The following is a 20,967-nucleotide window of genomic DNA, read 5'->3' as shown; positions in this document are numbered from 1 at the left end:
TCAAGCACAAGGCTCAGTGTATAGTTAATGCTCAATAAATCATCATTATGATGATTACCACAGGGAGAACATTCTACCCAAGCTTCCACAGAGTATTCGTTATAGATATTACTTTTCCTCCACAATTACTGATTTCAAATGTGTGCACACCAAGAAGAACCTAAGATCAGGGGGCCTGGGCGGCTCAGTCAGTTAACTGTCTGCCTTTGACTCAGGTCATGGTCCCAGGGTCCTGGGATTGAGCCCACATCAGGCTCCCTGCTTGGTAGAGTCTGTTTGTCCCTCTTCCTCTGCCCCTCCCCACACCCCGGCTCGTGTGCATGCTCTCTAATAAAATCTTTTTTAAAAATGAATAAATAAATAATAAAAATTTTTAAAAAGAAATAAAGAAAATTAGGATCACAGAGCAAAAAGCTGAGGTCAATTAAGAATCTAGGATACAGGGGCACCTGGGTGGCTCAGTCAGTTAAACATCTAACTCTTGGTTTCTGCTCAGGTCATGATCTCAGGGTTGTGGGATCTAGCCCTGTGCTGGGCTCTGCACTCAGTGCAGAATCCACTTGTCCCTCTCTCTCTCTTCCTCCCCCTCCACTCCCTCAAATGAATAAATAAATAAAATCTTTTTAAAATATCCAGGATTCAGACTACCAGAAAGTAGATTCAGAGGGCTAAGACAATTTCAAAGGCAAAGGGAAATATACCTGATGACCCTTAATTTAGCAAGCAAACACTTTTAAATCCCCATGCTTAAACTAAAAATTACTTCAACAAACTGGTACAGCCACCCTGGAAAAGAGTATGGAGGTTCCTCAAAAAGTTAAAAATACAACTACCCTATGCTCCAACCACTGCACTACTAGGTATTTACCAAAGGATACAAAAATACTAATTCAAAGGGATACATACAGCCCAATGTTTATAGCAGCATTATCTACAATAGCCAAATTACGGAAATAGCCCAAATGTCCATTGACTGATGAATGGCTAAAGAAGATATGGCCTATATGTATGTGTGTGTGTGTGTGTGTGTGTATGTACGTATGTGTATATATATGTACATATATATATACACGTGTATATATATATACACGTGTATATATATATACATACACACAAATATGTATATATATGTATACACACACACACACTGGAATATCACTCAGTCATAAAAAAGAATGAAATCTTGCCATTTGCAACAATGTGGATTCAACTAGAGAGTATTATGCTAAGCAAAATAAGTCAGAGAAATACCATATGATTTCACTCATATATAGAATTTAAGAAACAAAATAAATGAGCAGAGAGGAAAAAAGAGAGAGATAAACCAAGAAACAGACTAAAGAGAACAAGAAGAGAACAAACTGATGGTTACCAGAGGAGAGGTGGGTGGGGGGATGGGTAAAATAGGTGATGGGACTTAAGGTGTGCACTTGGTGGGGGTGGGGGTGGCACCTGGGTGGCTCAGTCAGTTAAGCGTCTGCCTTCGGCTCAGGTCATGGTCCCAGGGTTCTGGGATCGAGGAGCCTGTTTCTCCCTCTCCCTCTGACCTCCACTTGTGCTCTGTCACTCTCTATCTCAAATAAATAAATAAAATCTTTAAAAAAAAGAGTGCGCTTAGTGCGATGAGCACTGAGTGTTGTATGTAATGCTGAATCACTAAATTGTACACCTGAAACTAATATTACACCGTACGTTAACTGGAATTTAAATAAAAACTTTAAAAAAATAAAAATTACTTCAAAAAAGAAGTTCCAAAAGGCAAAATTATCTCCTATATGTTTATGTCCTTAGAGTCACTCATCCTGTGAGTTGCAAAAATAATTTCTTCTTATTCTTTGATACGACCAAGATAAAGGAAGGTACTTTGGTTTATGCAGGAATTGGGTTACTGGAAATGTGGATCTAAATAAAATTTTTAATTGATTGCCTTTTTAAAAAGCACTAAGGAACGCTGCCATTTTTTAAAGTTCAATGGTAAAATAAGTAGTCCAATGGCAATACATTTCATAAACATTTATAATATTACACTGCTCTAATGTAGTTTTTTGTTTCCATATTTAACACACAGCACATTTTCTTAAAGTAATGACAAATGTACAGTTAAAAAAAAAAACCACAATCTACTTATATTCCAAATTTAGTTGGAGAAGTTTTCTTTTCAAAATTATTTTGTAAAATTTGTAAATTAACCACACATTAGGAAAAGACAGGCCCATTGGATAATTTACAAACCACACAACTACACAATATAAATATGAAAGCACAACAGTTCTCAGATCATTTTGATCTTCTTAACATAAATGTATGTCCTTTTGATTTAGATTATTCTCAAGGCAAAGGAAAGAACTAAAACTAAGGTCACCAAAAGCTCCTAAACCATACCAACCTCAGCATGTGGAATGCGGTATTAATACTTGCAAAAAAATTTTACAGTAAAGCCTTCTCCACACATTATTTCTTTGAGGTAGATGGAAACAAATACTTTACCCAAAATTTTATTTTATATCTGGGATAATTTTGTCTGAGGTTGTATTCAGAGTATTCAGAGAAGCTATAGAGACCTACGTATCTTGTTCATTCCTATATCTATACAATTTCATAGATCATTTTTCAGTAGGATTGCCAGATAAAATACAGGATAAAATATTGCATGGAACATACTTACACTACAAAATTACTCATTGTTTATCTGAAGTTAAAATTTAAGTGGGCATCCTGTATTTTTATTTGCTAAATCTGGCAACGCTATCTTTCAGTTTGACTGTTTTAGAAAATACCAAATTCACTGCCAGGAAGAGACTTAATTCATGAAAGTAAAGTAATTCTATCTTTACCTTTTAGGAACTTCTTGAGAACCAAACCACCATAAATGCTTCCTGCAGAAGCAACTGTAAGAAACAGAATACAAAGAAATATCACAAACAATTAAACAGATTTTATCTAAAGAATCTAATGGGAGCCTAAAAATACTGTTTATAGATACAGAACATAAACAAGGTGACCACTCTGTAATGAATTTACTAAAAATGCAGGCACCAAAGCAGCATTATCAGGCTACAATGACTCTCTGGTAGCAGAATAACTTCTTAGAGATGAGAACTAAATGGCAAGTCTTTTCACCTATATTCAATACCAGGACTGCTTCCTTAGGTATTATCATTCCTGAGAGGAAAGGATTATAGGAAGACTGCAAACTGTAGCTAGTAATCAGAATATATCATGCCAATAACCCATATTCCAGTATAAGATTCAATTAAAAATTTTGGCCCTTCTTTTAAACAATTTCCTCTCTAGTAGAAAATATTAGACTATCAGGTAAGAATTCTTCATACCTAGAGTTCTAACTCTGAACATCAGAACATTTAGACCAACAATCTTTTTTTAATTTTTTTTAAGTAAACTCTACCTCCAACGTGGGGCTCAAACTCACAACCCTGAGATCAAGAGTTACATGCTCAACTGACTGAGCCAGCCAGGTGCCTCTAGAGCAATGATTCTTCAGGGGAAGAGGGTGAGGAAGGAAGCAGGCACCTAAGAGGGAGAAAAGATCAGAACCACCTAGAGACTTTTTCTAAATTGAACATCTCTCTCCAAGAGGGTTAACTCACAGTTAAGAATCTAAGAATCACTGCCACAGGAACCAACGAAAACATGTCTATCCCTCTAGAAATGTGTATTCCTCAGGCAGGGGATAAAGGTTGAGAATAAAGGTTGAGAACTACAGTGACAGGCAACACCATTCTCTAAATGTGTGCTGTCTAAATACAGTAGTCACTAGATACATGTGGCTACTTAAATTTAGCTAAATTAAATTAAATGAAAAATAAGATTCCTCAGTCACACTAGCCATATTTTAGGTGGTCATTAGCCAAGTGTGGCTAATGGCTACTGTACTGAACAGCACAGATATAGAACATTTCTATCATCACAAAGTTCTACTGAAATGCTATTAGGAGCAGGACTTTACATTTCCAGATTTTGAATGATTCTAGACAAATGGTATTTCAAAAGGCCTGAGCCCAAGTAGCACAGAATATTCAATAAAAGACAATCATCTCGGGGTGCCTGGGTGGCTCAGTCAGTTAAGCATCTGCCTTCAGCTCAGGTCGTGATCCCGGAGACCTGGGATGGAGCCTCACATAAGGCTCCCTGCTGAGCCTCCCTGTTTTTCCCTCTCCCTCCACCAAGGACCTGCTTGTGCTCTGCCAAATAAAAAATAAAATCTTAAAAAAAAAAAAAAAGATAATCATCTCTTTTTTCTTAACATTCCTCACAGGCTTACACTGGTTCTAACTTAAGGAGTGTGGGTCACTGGGACAGGGATGGCAGGTGATGGCAGGCCTATACTAGTGATTAGTGAGGAGTTGGACATTAATAAGAACAAAAATACAACCTATATATCTCACAGTGTTTTCATCATGTTTTTCAATTGCGTATGTCACACTGTTTCCTCAAACATCCTTTTTTAATTTTAACTACCATATCAACAATTGTTGAGAATGAGTCACTTTTGGTGAACGTACTCAAAGAGCAATTATCCTGCCTGCTCCACACCCCTTAGAGCCCCCAATTTTCAGCTATACTTCTAATGTCTCTGTACTAAAGTAATAAAGTGCTATCCTTCAAATTCAAAGATAACAGAGACTTTTTTGTAAAACAGGGCTCACTCACCAAAGCAGGGCTCATTCTCACAACCCTGAGATCACGACCTGAGACGAAATCAAGAGTCGGTTGCTCAACCAAGTGAGCCACCCAGGCATCCCTCGTTTGATTTTAACCAGCATTCCCCAAATTTATATGACTACATAACTCCTTCTTCATAACTCATATAAACACACTGTAGCACACTATGAAAAACACTGCAATAAACAATATGTTAAAGACTTCAACAATTACTGATGAAAAAACTATATAGTGATCTCTCAGTTTCTCATAGATGGATCATTCAAGTAATAAAATTTGCTGGTGTTGTGAGCTGAATTTTGTGCCTCTGAAAGAGATTTTGAAGAACTAAGCCCCAGTACTTGTGAATATGTCTTTATTTGGAAATAGGGTCTTCACAAATGTAATCAAATTAAGATGAGGTCATACTGGTTAGAGTGGACCTAAATCCAACTGGTGTCCTTTTAAGAAGCCTACATGAGACACAGACACAGATAAACACAGAGAGAGACTATCCCGTGAAGGTAGAGGCAGAGACTGGAGTGATATGCCTGTAAGTCAACACCAAGAGCTTGCTGGCAACTACAGGGGCAAAGAGAGAGGCATGGAATAGATTCCTCCCTCAGAGTCTCCAGAAGGAACCAACTCTACTTAGACCTTGATTTTGGACTTCTGGCCTCCATATCTGTGAGGGAATAAATTTATTTTATGTTTGTGGTACGTTGGTATAGCAGCCCTAGATAACTAACACACAGTTTTTCATCATCAGAGATTTCATACCAAACACACCACTTCATACTTTCAAGTAAAGATGGCAGACTGAGGGGCACCTGAGTGGCAGTTGGTTAGGCATCAGACTCTTGGTTTCAGCTCAGGTCATGATGCTGATTAGAGTCATGAGATCGAGCCCTATGTGGGGCTCCATGCTGGGTGTGGAGCCTGCTTCAGATTCTCTCTCTCTCTGCCCTTCCCCCACTAACTCTCTCTCTAACTCTTGTCTCTAAAATAAATAAATAGGGGCGCCTGGGTGGCTCAGTCGTTAGGTGTCTGCCTTCGGCTCAGGGCGTGATCCTGGCGTTCTGGGGTCGAGCCCCACATCGGGCTCCTCCGCTTGGAGCCTGCTTCTTCCTCTCCCACTCCCCCTGCTTGTGTTCCCTCTCTCACTGGCTGTCTCTCTCTCTGTCAAATAAATAAATAAAAATCTTTAAAAAATAAAATAAAATAATAAAATAAAAAACTCTTAAGAAAAAAAAAGATGGCATATTAAACATACCCATTATTTTTACTACCACCTGAAACTGCAATAAAACAATAGAAGGGGTATTTTTTAGAGGAATAAACCCAGAAGGACAGAGAAGAAACAAAGATGATGATAGTAAAATTCTAGAAACTGAAAAGCAAAAGCACTAGGGATAGGATTTAGGGGACCTTAGAAATTGAATTATAATCCAGAAAAGGGAAAAGCCAAGAAACAACCCAAATGATGCAACAAAATCCCCCAAAGACTCAGGAATGGTAGAATCAGAAACTTCTGGAATTAGAGGTGAGGTGGGAGCTAAAATAAGGAGAGTTAGTTGAAAAAATGAATTTAAGAAGTAGTCAGATCTTTAGATTCTTTCCTCCACTCAGCATTCTAGGGACTGACCCTTCCTAACCTTGGCGGGGAGTGGGGGAAGGGTTATTCTTTGAGAAGGAAGAAGCATGGATTTTTGTGTTGAGGACCAAAATTGTATTAAAAATAACTGGCCTGAATGAATATAAAGACTGAATGCTGAGATATCTCTCTTACCCCTCCATCCCAGAACACTTGCAATCTGGCTTTTTCTCTACCTGGTGAGAGGCTATGAATTTACACATAGAAATACCTAGCAGAATGCATATTGAACGTTAATTAATAATTATCTCAAGGGATGAAATGACTAGAAAGTCTCACTTTCCATAATATACGTGTCTGTAATGTTGGAATGTTTTATGATAAACATTTATCACCCTTCCTTCTACCAAAAAATTATGAAAATTATTAAAGATCAGAGACAATAAAGACAATAAAGAGAAGAGAAAGGCCCTTGTATTTCACATGGGTTCAAAATGCCTATGGAATTGGGTTTTTTTGCCAAAAGCTACTATGGCTCAAGTCCTCTGCTTTCAGTGAAATCAATCCTGCTACCTTGGCCAGTTTATTGGATTAGAATCAATGCATAAACTAACACAACCATATACAGACCAGCATCACCCTAGCCATCTAGCTAACCAAAACCCTCTTATGAATGGTGGGAACTCAGAATGGAGTTCATGCACAGTAACAGCAAACCAACCTATCATATCTCTCTCAAAGATGTTTACTGCTAGGTACCCAAAGAGATGGCAGGGCATTCCAGTTCAGTGACACAATGTCTTGTAGAGCCTAAAGTACTATTCTGTCTCAGCTGGGACTCAAGATGACTCCTCTAAGGCTGACGGGACAACTTCATCCCAACGTATCCTTCAGTAAACCTACAGACAGATATACACACACACTCTCCTCTCTCACACACCTCTCTTCTCTCTCTCACACACACACACAACCAAACAAAAAAGTTATCACTTCAAAAGTTCAAGAAAATTCGTTGTTCCAGGGACACTCAATGCATCAGCTTTCCCCCAAGAGTGTAGGCAGAAACAATGAGAGAATAAGAGCCAAATGGAAAAGGTTTATTTTCAAACTAACTGCAAGTTAGAATTATTAAAGTATGCATCATTCTTCATTTTATTTCTTTTCCTCTTCTTTTATTTTTTGGCTTTCTTCCAACTACCAAAGGCTGGACATGTAAAAGGAGATAAAAGTCAATATAATATAATTTTGTGTGAAAGAGGAGGTTAAAACCAAGAGCAAGAAGGAGATTGTTTCTGAGAATTCTTAAGCCTGTAAAATAAATAATCCTTTGATAACAGTCATTGTACTCCCCTTTCCTATATAACATATTTGTAAATCTATCACCAGATACTTATTACATAATTATTTAAGTTTTTAAACTATGGAACAACCCTGGAGTGATAACATGATAAAAGATTATGACTAACTTAAATTTTTAAATTAACTATAATAAATCATAACAAAACAAAGACAAAATCAATATTTCTTCCTCTACTTACTAGTTGTTACACAATGAAGAGTATTTGCCTGGTGCTTAGAATTTAATGCTTCCATGGAAATCACTATCTGTCCTTCTAGCAATGCTCCTTTTGATGTTCCTGCTGTTTCACACTTCCAGTGAATTATTAAATATTTCAAAATCTGAAAAGGGCACAATTCAAAGAAAGAATTCTTTAGAAATCATGGTAATATCAAATTTATATGACACAGTTGAGTTAACAATCCTAATTTCCAAAAAATAATATTTTTTGTGAAATGTCAGGCTTACATTTTGTTCAGAACAAAGCATTGTGTCTACACAGAAAAAATAACTAGAAAAGTGACATAAGAAAGGAGACATAGGAAATTAACACAATGCCCCACAAGACAGGAAATGGAGACAATAAATTCTTTATTCAAAGGGTAAATTCATCTGGAAATAATAATTTGGAAAAATTAAGTGGGAGTTTGTTTTTCCTGTTTCTTTTTTTCTCCCCAAGTAAAAAGCAGCATGAAGATTATGAATAAGACCGGCATCTGGTTATGAATCATCTTTACTTTTCATTAAATCATCATTTCTGAGTATCAGAACACTAGTTAAGAACACTGGCTTTGGGGGTGCCTGGGTGGCTCAGTCATTAAGCGTCTGCCTTCGGCTCAGGGCGTGATCCCGGAGTCCTGGGATGGAGCCCCACATCAGGCTCCTCCACTGGGAGCCTGCTTCTTCCTCTCCCACTCCCCCTGCTTGTGTTCCCTCTCTTGCTAGCTGTCTCTCTCTCTCTCTGTCAAATAAATAAATAAAAATCTTAAAAAAAAAAAAAAAAAAGAACGCTGGCTTTGGAGGAAGATGCCTGGGTTTGAATCCCTGATGTGCCACGTGATCTTGGGCAAGTTATTTAACTCCTCTCTACCCCAGCTTCCTCATTTACCAAAATGAGGACAAAACTACCAGGTATGGCTGCTGTGAAATGTAAACAAAATTAAGAGCAAAGTGATTAACACGGTGCCTTGCATATATAATAGTAAATGCTTAATAGACATTAGCTTTTATTTCAAATAAGTTCATCTGCAGTGAAGACTGCACACAATATTTTGTTTTAAGATTTCCAAGATGTCTAGATAAATCATTCAATCTTGATGAGACAAATTTAAAATATACTGTATTTAATTCCATTACTTATGAAAGTACATTCTCACTTTCACACTGAGTAAGGTACCATAGGGAAAATTACCACCCCTTTTCTTAAAGGCAAAGAGATCTCAGTAAGACAACTTGGGAATGAAGATCCTAAAGTGTACCAGAGTTGATAAAAATGGTTTCCAGACGTTCCTACAATCTAACACTTTCCTTCACACATCCTCTGACGCAGTGCGCTCCCCTCCGTTAAGATTTTCCCGTAGTGTCTTTATCCGTGAGAGAGCAGTTGAGAAAAGAACACTGACTGGCATGGGAGTCAGAAGCTCTGGGTTCTAGCCTAGCGTCTGTCTGTAAAATCGAATCCTCCAACTTTCTTTGAGGATAACGAAGGAAGCAAGAGGACCGTCAGGTAGGTCAACCCCGTCTGGCCTGCAGTTTTTCTGTCTAGTACCCCTTACAACACCAGCGGCTAAAAATTCGCTCAGGTGGCGGCTGTGAGGGCGCTGCCGCGGCTGTGAGGGCGCTGCCACGGCTGAACCCACGTGGCGTGGCTGCCGTTCCGTCCCACCCTCCAGAGCAGGAAACTTCTGCGGTCCGCAGGGTGGTCGGTACCGGGGGAGGCCTCTGCACCGCAGCCATCTACCATCCGACAGCTCGGGGCCGCCCCAGGAATGCGCCCCACGCCGTGGCCCACCCGCCGGCTGCAAGCGACTCTCCCTCACTCCCACTTCGCCCGCACTGGTCTCGCCTTCCGCCCGGGGCTGCCCATTTGTCCTTACTGCGCGCCCCCTCGGCGCCCCCAGGCTGGTCTCTGGGCCCTAACCTGGTCCGCTAACGCCTGGCAAACACTTCAGCCTCCCGGGCCTCGGTTTTCTGGGCTGTCAAGCGGGGCGTCCCGCCAACCGAGGGCATGTTCCAAGCGCTCCCTCATCTGCTCCCCACAGCCCCGTGTGCGGCCGGCGGGCTTTCACCGAATCACCTCATTCCCACCTCAGGCACCGCCAGACCCCTCTGCCCAAACTTCGCGGGCCCCTCACAAAACCCTTCCCAGAGTGTCCTTGTCTGTTTTCTCTCCCTCCCCGGCATCACCTCGCAGACTGCCACGGCCGTGCGCTCCATGGCGCGGGGGCAGCAGTAGCGACGCCCACCGCCGGCTGTCACCCCTGACGTCGACCTCCGCGGGCGCCCACGCCCGGGCGCTCGGCGTTCTTCCCGCCCGCGCGCGCGCGCCCCGCCCACCGGCCCGCTGCGCTTGCGCACTTCGCGCCGCACCGCCCCCCAGGCCGCGAACCGCCGGGGCTTGCCAGGACCGGTGGGGAGGTGCCGGGATTCGCGAGGGCCCGTGGGCGGACGGGTGGGCGGGCCGCCGGGCTCAGGAGAACCCGCGGGCGGCGACTGAAGCTCGAGGCGAGCGGGAATGAGGCCAGGCCAAGACTCTCCTTCCTCCGGAAAGAGACTTTCCCACGGTCCCGCCGAGGTGCAGCCCTCAGCCGGGAGAAGCTGCTGGGGCCCGGTGCGGGATCCCCAAGCGGGTTCTTGGCTCCCAAGCGGTCTCACCTCCTGCGGGGGCTACCCCAAGTGCCCTAGGCCAACCTCTGGTTCCCAGATTTAGCAAGTAAAAATACAGGACGGACCAGTTAAAATTGAATTTCAGATTAAAAAAAAAATTATACATATATCCCATGAAATATTTGGGACATACGTATACTTAAAAATTATTCGCTCATCTGAAATTCAAAACTGGGCGTCCTGTATTTTATCTGGCAACCTGCCCCAAGCATGTCCCCAGCCTAATCTCAAGGTGCCTGGCCAGCTCTAGGCAGGACCTGGAAGCGCCCCAGCCAGGGACTAGGTCCCGCCCCCACGTTTGGCTCTGCTCTAAATATGCCAACGGCAGGAGGTGGCTTTCCGGGGCTCCAGCAGACAGGACACGCTCTGGGGTTTTCAGAGAGTGCTCCCAGCTGGAAGGAAGGTATTAGTCCAGACCGGCCGCTGGACTCCGGGCAGGTTGAGGGAGGGACCGACGAGGCGAGCGGAGGCTTGAGCCCAAACTGATAACCTGGCAGCTGGTTCCTCAGGCAGCTGAAAGAAAACAGGTGAGAGAGATTCCTGTGTGGCAAAGAGTTGCCCAAGGAGAAGGGTGGGACAGGGTGTTGGCTGCTTTCCTTCAGGGGAAATTCTTCCACCCCAGCTCCAAGAAGCCAGGCTTGGACAGAACAGATGGGGGAGCTGGCAGAGTACCCATCCAGTGTACAGCCTTGGTGCTACTCCAAAGAACATGTCTGCTGAGACCTGAATCATAGCCTTGGCCAGTCCATGCTGGGCACCCGTTGACCACCCTCTCCATCTCAGTTGCTCACAGGTAGGCCTACCGGAGAAAGGAGATTTTTATTTCTGGAAAATTCATCATAAAACCATCTCAGACTTGATAAGAGAGCTGGCATTCGGGGAATCATTGGAGCCTGCCTCTTCTCTCTCTCCAGTGCTCCTTTAGGCAAAGGAGTTGCCAAGGAGAGGGGAGCTCACATTTATTGAATGACTGCATGTTGTCTGACACCCCTGGCTCTTTACACAAGTTTTTTCACTCTCACAAGTATCCTATGAGATACTTATTATCTTCACTATACTCATTATCCGTGGGTGAGGAACCAAGGCGCTGAGGATGGCTCTTCAATGTATTTCCCATAGAGAGTTCTGGTTCAGCAGGAAATGCCCCACCTTGAGAGTGGCATTGGGAATGAAGGGCAGAGGAACAGTTGCCAATGTAGAGGTACTTCAGATGAGTTGGTTGTCCTGGCTTCCAGCCCTTGGCCTTGGAGTGAGTGTCAGGGATGAACATGCAGTGGAACACCCAGCACCATCCTAGAGTCAGAGGAGGCCAAAGACACAGCCACCTTCCATACTAGGTGTAGACAGAAGTGAGGAAGGGAGCCTTTGATAAGAGGGCCTGCCATCAGGACTATCATCCTATAAACCCTTGCAGTTAGGCAAGCTTGTTTTTTGTTTGTTTGTTTGTTTGTTTTTGTTTTAAGGTAGGCTCCACACCCAACATGAGGCTTGAACTCATAACCCTGAGATCAAGAGTCCCGTGCTCAACTGACGATGCCAGCCAGGTGCCCCCTTTAGGCAAGGTTTGATGCAGGCTTGACATTTGGTGGGCTTCTACTCTGTGCTAAGTGGTCTTCACTTTTTCTTATTTGTCTTAAGTAATCCTCCCAACTTTGTATGGAAGGTGTTATCATTGTTTTATAAAAAATGAAGATGAGGTTCCATTAAGAGGTTGTATGACAGTGAGCTGTACATGGCAGGGCCAGAATCTGAAACAAACAACATCTCTTAACACCTCTTTCCACTCCCCTACAGCTACCCAGTGCATCTCCCACCTGGATGTGATTGCTTGTCTCAGAGTTCTGTAGTATGGGAACAGTAACGTTGCCATGAAAAGCCAGTCCCCCCCATTCAAAAACTAAGGACCCAATGAATTCAGATGCCCTTCTCTCCCACAAACTAAGGTTTGAATGAGCCACAGCTCCCAACCCTTCCCTAACCCATCCTGCTTGGGTTCTAGTAACTAATATACTATTGAACCCCACATTTTTAAAATTGTTCTTACTCAGACCCCATCCTCAGAGCAATAGAATGTCAGAGCCAGAAGGGACTGTAGAGGTTATCAATTATCTTCAGTAGATGAAATTTGAGGTCCAAAGAAATTAAGTGACCTGCCCAAGGTTAAAGTCACCTTAGTCAGCCAGGTCAGCCAAGGAGCTTTTGGATGCTGCTCTGGACATTTTCAGCCCTTGTGTTCAGGGTCTTATTATCAGTGTCTTCAGGGGGCCAGTTATCCCCAGTCCTTAGACTTAGTGGTATATTAATTCCGCTTGCATTCCTGCACCCACCTCAGTATTTAGAATACTGTTGCATGTCTGCTTTGAACATCCTGTTTATTCTGAGAAGAAATCCCCTTTCTGGATAGAAGAGACCCCGTCTAAAGAGCCCCAGGTTGATTCTGACCCAAACCCAAGGATTTAAGTGGAACCAAGAGCATCCTAAGAAATACTACCAGGTGAACAGTGACATTTTAGGAATTGCTGAGCTGCCTTTCCCTTTTGAATGTGCCCTCTCTGTGTATATCATTCCTAGACACCTCTTAGGTCTGCCTTGCTCTCAGGCTGCCCCTAGAGCATTCAAAGGCCCTGAAGAGATTGACCATGGGAACTTAAGTGGAAAATATCCCTGTGGACCCCTTATGAGGCTGATGCAAAACTAAATCCATTTGAGAAGTTTCTTTCCCCCTGGGAAACTATTTTAAAAGGCTGTTTCCCATACACACAATAAGAAAGGGTTAACTGTTGGGGCGCCTGGGTGGCACAGCGGTTAAGCGTCTGCCTTTGGTTCAGGGCGTGACCTGGCGTTATGGGATCGAGCCCCACATCAGGCTCCTCTGCTGGGAGCCTGCTTCTTCCTCTCCCACTCCCCCTGCTTGTGTTCCCTCTCTCGCTGGCTGTCTCAATCTCTGTCGAATAAATAAATAAAATCTTTAGAAAAAAAAAAAAGAAAAAAAAGAAAGGGTTAACTGCATCTCTCGGGTCCTGAGCCAAGTCTGTCCCCCACCAGTTCCCATAACCGGGTTTCCTGAAATGGAGCAGGTCCCAGGTGCCTCTCCACTAATCACATCCTTGGAAATGGGGCCAGGAAGCTCAGATTAGCTCATCCCTTCACCTTCTTGAGGCCTCCTCCACCTGGAGCACAGAATCTGGGGCAGCTTCTCTCCTCACCTCCCTCTGCTTTCCTACCCGGGGTCAGACAGGGATGTTCCCACAGAGGTATGTTAGGTTGTGGGGGCACTGGTGGCCATAGTGGTGCTGACTTTTGTGCCAATTCTTGGACTACACCATTTGTCCTTCCTCATCCTAAGACTTATGGGCAAAGGAACGACTCTCCCCCAAGACAATACTAGAGTTTGTATAGCTAGAGTATTATTTTCTTCACCCTTTTTCCCTGTTTTCTTCCTCTACTTCTTAGAATGACTGACTGTGATACCAGACAGCTTCCTGGTTTTCCTGGCTAACGCTCTCCCTATATGCAGAGTCTGATTTCTCATCCATCAGTAATAGGTTCCTGGGCCAGCCCAGGAGATTTCATTCCTTCCCTGTTAATGACTAATTTCTACTCTTCCTTGATAACCAATAAAATCTATATCACAGAGCTTGTTCTGCTCTCTAACTGGCTTTTAACTTTCTCTCTAGGCAGGGTTGGATTTGTCCCGCTAGGTGATGTCCTGGATGGGAGGTGTTCTTTGTAGCATAGAAGCCTTAGGAATGGAAACAGCAGTGTAATCTGGTCGCATATGGCTGAGTGAATCCATCGATCCAAAAGCCAGATGATCAACTTTATTTGAAAGACAGGTAGGCTAACTGGGAAAAAGATTCTTCTAGAAGCCACATTAAAGAGGAAACTGGCTCCACATGTTTAGTCTTGGTTCCGTCTTTGTCTGATTACGGTACTCTAAGGACTTTACCAGGCATGCCAGTGTGTGGAGTCTTTAAAGCTAGTAATAGGGAGCCGTGGTGGGGCTGATTTTCTCCTGATCTCTGAATTTGACTTGATTTCATCCATTCTAGCTTTAAGGCCACTATTATCTTCTCTTTCTTCAACTTCCCTTCTCACCAGCTGAAAAGAGGCTGTGGGATCAAAAGTCTAAAAGGGTGAGCATGTCTAAATTCTTTTCCTATTTTACCACTCACTTTCGGTGTTATGTTCCAGTGTTCCTCAACTAAAATAGGAAAATTATCCCAGGAATATAGTTAAAATAACATCTGTGAAACAATTTGAGAGTCTTAGAATCTTTATTTTCTTAAGTTGGTTTTTTTTATTTTTATTTTTAAGTAATGTCTCCACCCAATGTGGGGCTCTGAACTTACAACCCCGAGATCAAGAGTTGCGTGCTCTACCAACTGAGCCAGCCAGGTGCCCCTAGAATCTTTAAATTAGAGGAAATCTTAGACGTCATTTAATCTAGTATTTCCCAACCTGAGGATCAATTTTTTTTTTCCAATTCATTTCCTTTATCCCCAACCCTCCTCTTGACAGCCTCTCTCTACCTCCTTCCTCAACGCCTTCCTGGTATCCAAGGTAGAGAACTGATCTAGTTTGCACAATGTATTTTGTGTGCTTCGGGTTGTGAAACACTGCCCTAATTCACCTCCCTATTTTATGTAATAGTCATTCCAACAGTCCTGACAAGTTGATATCTCACTTTTACTTGAATATCTCATGTTGGGAAATTTGCCGCCTCAGAGGCGACCCATTCCAGTTTTGGACAGCAGTGGTTTGGTAGGGAGTTTTTCATTATATTGAGCTGAAACTCCCCCACTGGATCTTCCACCCATTGGTCCCAGCTCTGCTCTTTGAAACCACAGAGAAGTCATCTAATCCCTTTATAGAGGGCAGAGGGGAATACGCAGGATTGTTATTGTTAACTTGTCACAGTGGTTCAGACCTGGCCTGAATGATTGTATTACAGATGTCCTGTGCTTTGTACACTAGCTAGGGTCCTAATGCCTTGTGAAAACCTAGTTGTGTGTGAATCAAATTGTTTTAGACACACTGAGAAGCTGACTATCTAAAAGAAACCCTGTTATCTGTTCTTTCATAGACTGAAGAATTTTGTTGTAATGCAGAGATCTCCCCCATTAAAATTTTATGCAAATCTAGATTTTCATACGTTATATTTTACTTAAGGCAAGATTTGCCTGTATACAAAACAAGTAAAATAATGATAATAGCGATAGCTAAAATTTGTTGAGTGCTAATCTGCACCTGACATGCATTAGTTAATTTCTCACCACAACTCCTTTAAAATTTTCCCCTATTTACAGATAAGGAAACCGAGACTTAGAGAAGTTACATAACTTATCCAAGGTCACAGAATTAGAAAATGATGGTCCCAGATTCCAACAAGGCCAGAAGACTCCAGAGTCTTGTGTCTTAACCACCAGGAAGTTTCGGATGCCAATAATAATTGAAATGACTGGCTACTTAGCTGTGTACCTACCTAGCTGTTTATTGCACAAGTAAATTAGGCTACAATACAGAAAACTGACCTAAAATGTTTACAGCTTCAAAGATGTACACTAAATCTACTCATTTTGGGTTCTGGCACCCAAAAATCTACTCTTTGTAGGTTTCCCACACAACTCACATTTCTCAGTGCAATTTGATCAAGGAACTCCAAAGACTTCCCTTCAGCTGTTAGAATGAAGCAGATGCTGCCAAAATTTATTTCAGGCGAATGGGTGTGATCAGACACTTTTTCAAAGGATTTGTGTATTCTCAGGGCTTTGTGGCAGAAGCTTCTTGGGAGAAAGAAGTGGTTCATTATTGACAGGTGAAATCAAAAGTAGCGGCATCATGGTTGATCCCAGTGTGCTCCTACTCGGGTTGAAATCATTCAAATGTGTTTTTAGGTCTGGTTTTTAATGGTGTTTAGGGTTGCGAGTTAAAAATAGTTGGGGAGGGATGATCCATAAATAAAGTGCTTTTTTGAATTCAAACTGGACAAAGACAAATGGATGTAATACTTCTATGTCCTCAAATCAGTTCCAGCGTCTCCGGTTTAGTCACCAACAGCATGCACACATAACATTGCTCAGCTCAGAACACGCCTCTCAAGGCTCCTAGAACCTCAGACTTTTCTACACTATATAAGGGAGCTCCAGGCGGCATCTTTCTGTCCTCTGTGTCCCTCCTCCACCCACCCCAGCATCAGAATGCCCCGTTTGACGTGAGACTTTATCTTGGCTCATCTGCAGACTTTTGCTTTCAAATATATGATGATTCTTTGCAAATCTTGTTCCCAGCTGGTGTTACACAAGCCTCCTGGTCCACAGTCATCAAGAAATTAGGTCTGTCCTTGTAAAGCACCAGAACTCTCCTTTACAAGTCCACCTTTCTGACCTTTACTTTGTACACTGGGCTTGTGTATAACCTCGAGTCATAGACCCAGGTGAGGACATATGCAATTTTCCATATTTCTTTTTTTTTTTAAGATTTTATTTATTAGAGAGAGATCACAAGCAAGGGGGAAGAATAGAGGAGAAGCAGACTCCCCGCTGAGCAGGGAGCCTGATTCAGGACTTGATCCCAGGACCCTGGGATCATGACCTGAGCTGAAAGCAGGTGTTTAACTGACTGAGCCACCCAGTAGCCCAATTTTCTGTATTTCTTAACCTAGCTCTTCCACCCCCATTTCTACTAAGGGCAGAAAAATAATGAATTTTGCCAATTCCAGACAACTCAATCTTTCCAAGTTTTAAACTCGGTCTCTTAGGATTCTCTTTCCTTCTTCCCATAGTATTCTACTTGGGAGTTCACATATCATTGCAACATCAGGGAAGGGCACCAAGGTCAAGTGCCATCTTCTGTTTCCCTTGCCTCACTTGATCTTGGCCATTGGACTCCATTGCCACTGCACCTGCTACAGCATTCCCTGGTGGGTGGATTAGAAAGGTACAATGACTGCCTCATGAGGAGCTCAGTGGCTCCCATCGCAACTCTTCCTGGTACTACTGAGTCTCCATCTGGCCCCTGGCTTGGGTCATGCAGCCCTCAGCCTCAACTGGAGGGTTCGTGCCCCACTCCAGAGCAATCCCCACAGGCACCTGGCTCTCAGCTCACCCTCACACCCCTCTCAGGGGCTGGACACCAAGGAACTTTTCAAATTTCCCCCAAATGTCAAGGAGCCAAGTAGACTCAGGTTTAGGGAGTGAAAAGGCTGCAGGTAGTGAGGAAATGCAATTTATCTCAGACCTGCTTGACCTACACAGGTGACAACGCCACTTCTACTCTGTGGCAGCTGCCCCTTGTTAGCATGGGGTACTTTGAAATGCTTTGTCTTTTTCAGTTATAGGAATGGAATGGAGCATAAGCCTCTTCTGTCTACCCTTGTTTGTGATGAGCACAGAAAACAGACCCCAAAGGTGCATNTAAACTCTTTCCCTTTTTTTTCGAATCTTTTCCAATTCTGCTGCAGGCTCAAAAAGGATTATATTTCTGTGTGGAGGGGAAACTCACATGTCCTTCCCATTTCACCAGTTAATGGCATAAATTCTAAGCTTTAGGTTTATCAGGTTCTATCCCTTGATATTTAAAGAGAAACTTCTGAAGGAAAAAAAAATCCCTCTAGGGGCATCTGGGTGCCTCACTCAGTTAAGCATCTGCGTTCAGCTCAGGTCATGATCCCAGGGCTCTGGGATTGAGGCCCACATTGGACTCCCTGCTCAACAGGGAGCCTGCTTTGCCCTCTCCCTCTGCCCCCCCCCCCCGCCCATGCTTCTGCACACTCTCTCTCTGTCTCTCAAATAAATGAAATCTTTTTTAAAAAATCCCTTTCAAGAACAATTTAAACTGGAGCTTTCAAGAACATCTCTGCAACACAGAAAACAACAGGTGTTGGCGAGGATGAGGAGAAAGGGGAACAGTATGCAGATTCCTCAAAAAGTTGAAAATAGAACTACCTACGATCCAACATTTGCACTACGAGGTATTTACCCAAAGGATGCAAAAATACTGATTCAAAGGGATACGGGTACTCCAATATTTATAGCAGCATTATCTACTATAGCCAAATTACGGAAATGATTTCACTCATAGGTGGAATTTAAGAAATAAAACAAATGAACGTAGGGGGAAATAAAAGAGAGGCAAACCAAGAAACAGATTCTTAGCTGGAGAACAAACTGATGGTTACTGGTGGAGAGGTGGGCGGGGGTTAAATGAGTGATGGGGATTAACTTGTGATGAGCACTGGGCGTTGTATGGAAGTGTTAAATCACTAAATTCTACACCTGAAACGGATATTACACTATGTGTTAACTAACTGGAATTTAAATAAAAACTTGGAGGAAAAAAAAAAGAACATTTCCTCTGCAATTGATTTTAAAAGGTCTAGTTAAGAATTCAAAATCCCAAGGTCTAGTTAAGAATTCAAAATCCCAGGGGCACCTGGGTGGCGCAGTCGTTAAGTGTCTGCCTTTGGCTCAGGGCGTGATCCCAGCGTTCTGGGATCAAGTCCCACATCAGGCTCCTCTGCTGGGAGCCTGCTTCTTCCTCTCCCACTCCCCCTGCTTGTGTTCCCTCTCTCGCTGGCTGTCTCTCTCTGTCAAATAAATAAATAAGATCTTTAAAAAATATATTAAAAAAAAATTCAAAAGCCCAAGATTTTGACCCTGATCTTTCTGTATCATCCCTGTGCAGAGGATACTGCATTTAGAAAGCACTTGCTGCTGCTTAATGATGGGAGATAGATTCAGGATAAAAGAAACAGAAAACGCATTGTTTGATGTGAAAACATCTAGTTTTATCTTTTTACAAGAGGGAATCCCTTCTCTCCCAAAGTCTTTTATGTCATTCATTAATATATTGCACAGATATCTATATGTCTGCTTTACTGGGGACACAATTGAGAAATGGATATGCTCCCTTCTCTTACAGAGTTCATGATCTAAGAGGGAACACAATGGGCAGTGCCAGTCTCATGGAGTACTGTCAGAAGGCCCCTGTCCCAGACTTGGAGTCCAGAAGTGACACCTAAATTTAGACCTAACAGATGAGTAAATCCTAGTGAATGGAAAAGGAAGAGTTTCTAAAGGGAATACCATGTTCAAAATCCCACAAACATTTGAAAAAGTCCAACAAATTGCTTATGCCTAGGACATAGAGTGTCAAATGGGGAGTGGTGAGCAACGAGGCTGGCGAGGTAAGCAGCGTGTGTCAACTCTGTTAAGAACTCTGGACTTTATCCCAAAGGCACTGGGGAGCCACTGAAGGGGTTTCAGCAGAGGAGATGTATCAGAGTGTTGTATTAAAAAGATGCTCTGGCTGCAGAATGGTGGATAAGGGGGCCCAGGAAGAATGCACAAAATGAGGAAAGGGCCTAGAACGAGCCACCACCATCAATGGCAACAACACAATTAAGTGACAAGCAGAAAGGAACTCACCAGGGGCGCCTGGGTGGCACAGCGGTTAAGCATCTGCCTTCAGCTCAGGGCGTGATCCCGGCGTTATGGGATCGAGCCCCACATCAGGCTCTTCTGCTAGGAGTCTGCTTCTTCCTCTCCCACTCCCCCTGCTTGTGTTCCCTCTCTCGCTGGCTGTCTCTATCTCTGTCGAATAAATAAAATCTTTAAAAAAATAAAAAAAATAAAAAAAAAAAGAAAGGAACTCACCAAAGGAACAAAGGAGGGACCACAGGGATTGAAGGAAAACCAGGAGTGTGGCAACCCTAAGCCAAAGGCAGAAAATTTCAAGAAGCAGGCATAATTAAAGTCAACCATTTCTAAGAGGAACAGTAATTGGAAATTAACACTGGATTTAGCAAGAGGATTAATGATGACTTTGTTGAAAGCAGCTGCAGAGGCATAGAAGTTATATTGCATTGGGGCGCCTGGGTGGCACAGCGGTTAAGCATCTGCCTTCGGCTCAGGGCGTGATCCCGGTGATCCGGGATCGAGCCCCACATCAGGCTCTTCCACTATGAGCCTGCTTCTTCCTCTCCCACTCCCCCTGCTTGTGTTCCCTCTCTCGCTGGCTGTCTCTATCTCTGTCGAATAAATAAATAAAATCTTTAAAAAAAAAAAAAAAGAAGTTATATTGCATTGGACTAAATCAATTGCATCAGTGCTCATCCGTCTCCTTCACTCACCATCTGGCTCTGCACTGATGTCTTCCAGATGCGTATCGTAAGTCCAGGTCTCCACTTTGAGCTGCACACCGATACAATTGACCACTCAGAATGTCCACTTGATTGGTTTAAAGGTATCTCAAACCCAGCAGGTTCCAACACCTACTACACTCTCCCCACCCAAACCTGGTCTTCTCAGCAAATGATCCCTCCAGTCTTCCAGCTGCATGATCCATTCATGACCACCCTTTCCCCACCCTGTATCTAAGCCATCATCACATCTGGTCAATTTTTTCTACCTATGTGTTCCTCTATTTCCTACCTATGTGTTCCTCTATTTCCACTGCCAACATTCACATTCAAGCTACCATTTTC

General features: G+C 43.0%; 1 protein-coding gene across 1 annotated transcript in view; it reads right to left on the bottom strand.

Moving 5' to 3' along the window:
- Positions 1-10,078, bottom strand: part of CUNH11orf80 (chromosome unknown C11orf80 homolog) — a 98,900-nt gene extending 88,822 nt beyond the window's left edge. Inside the window, exons 1-3 of the mRNA XM_040639488.1 lie at positions 10,002-10,078; positions 7,795-7,936; positions 2,835-2,888 (exon numbers count right to left, since the gene is read on the bottom strand). Coding sequence (XP_040495422.1) covers positions 2,835-2,888; positions 7,795-7,936; positions 10,002-10,031 — 226 coding nt within the window. The 5' untranslated portion in view covers positions 10,032-10,078. The remainder of the gene's footprint in view (positions 1-2,834; positions 2,889-7,794; positions 7,937-10,001) is intronic.
- Between the last annotated feature and the right edge of the window lie 10,889 nt (positions 10,079-20,967).

The sequence above is a fragment of the Ursus maritimus genome, unplaced genomic scaffold (genome assembly GCF_017311325.1).
Source record: "Ursus maritimus isolate PB19 unplaced genomic scaffold, ASM1731132v1 scaffold_23, whole genome shotgun sequence".
In the NCBI taxonomy this organism is placed as follows: Eukaryota; Metazoa; Chordata; class Mammalia; order Carnivora; family Ursidae; genus Ursus; species Ursus maritimus.
This window is presented reverse-complemented; position numbering and strand designations above follow the sequence as displayed.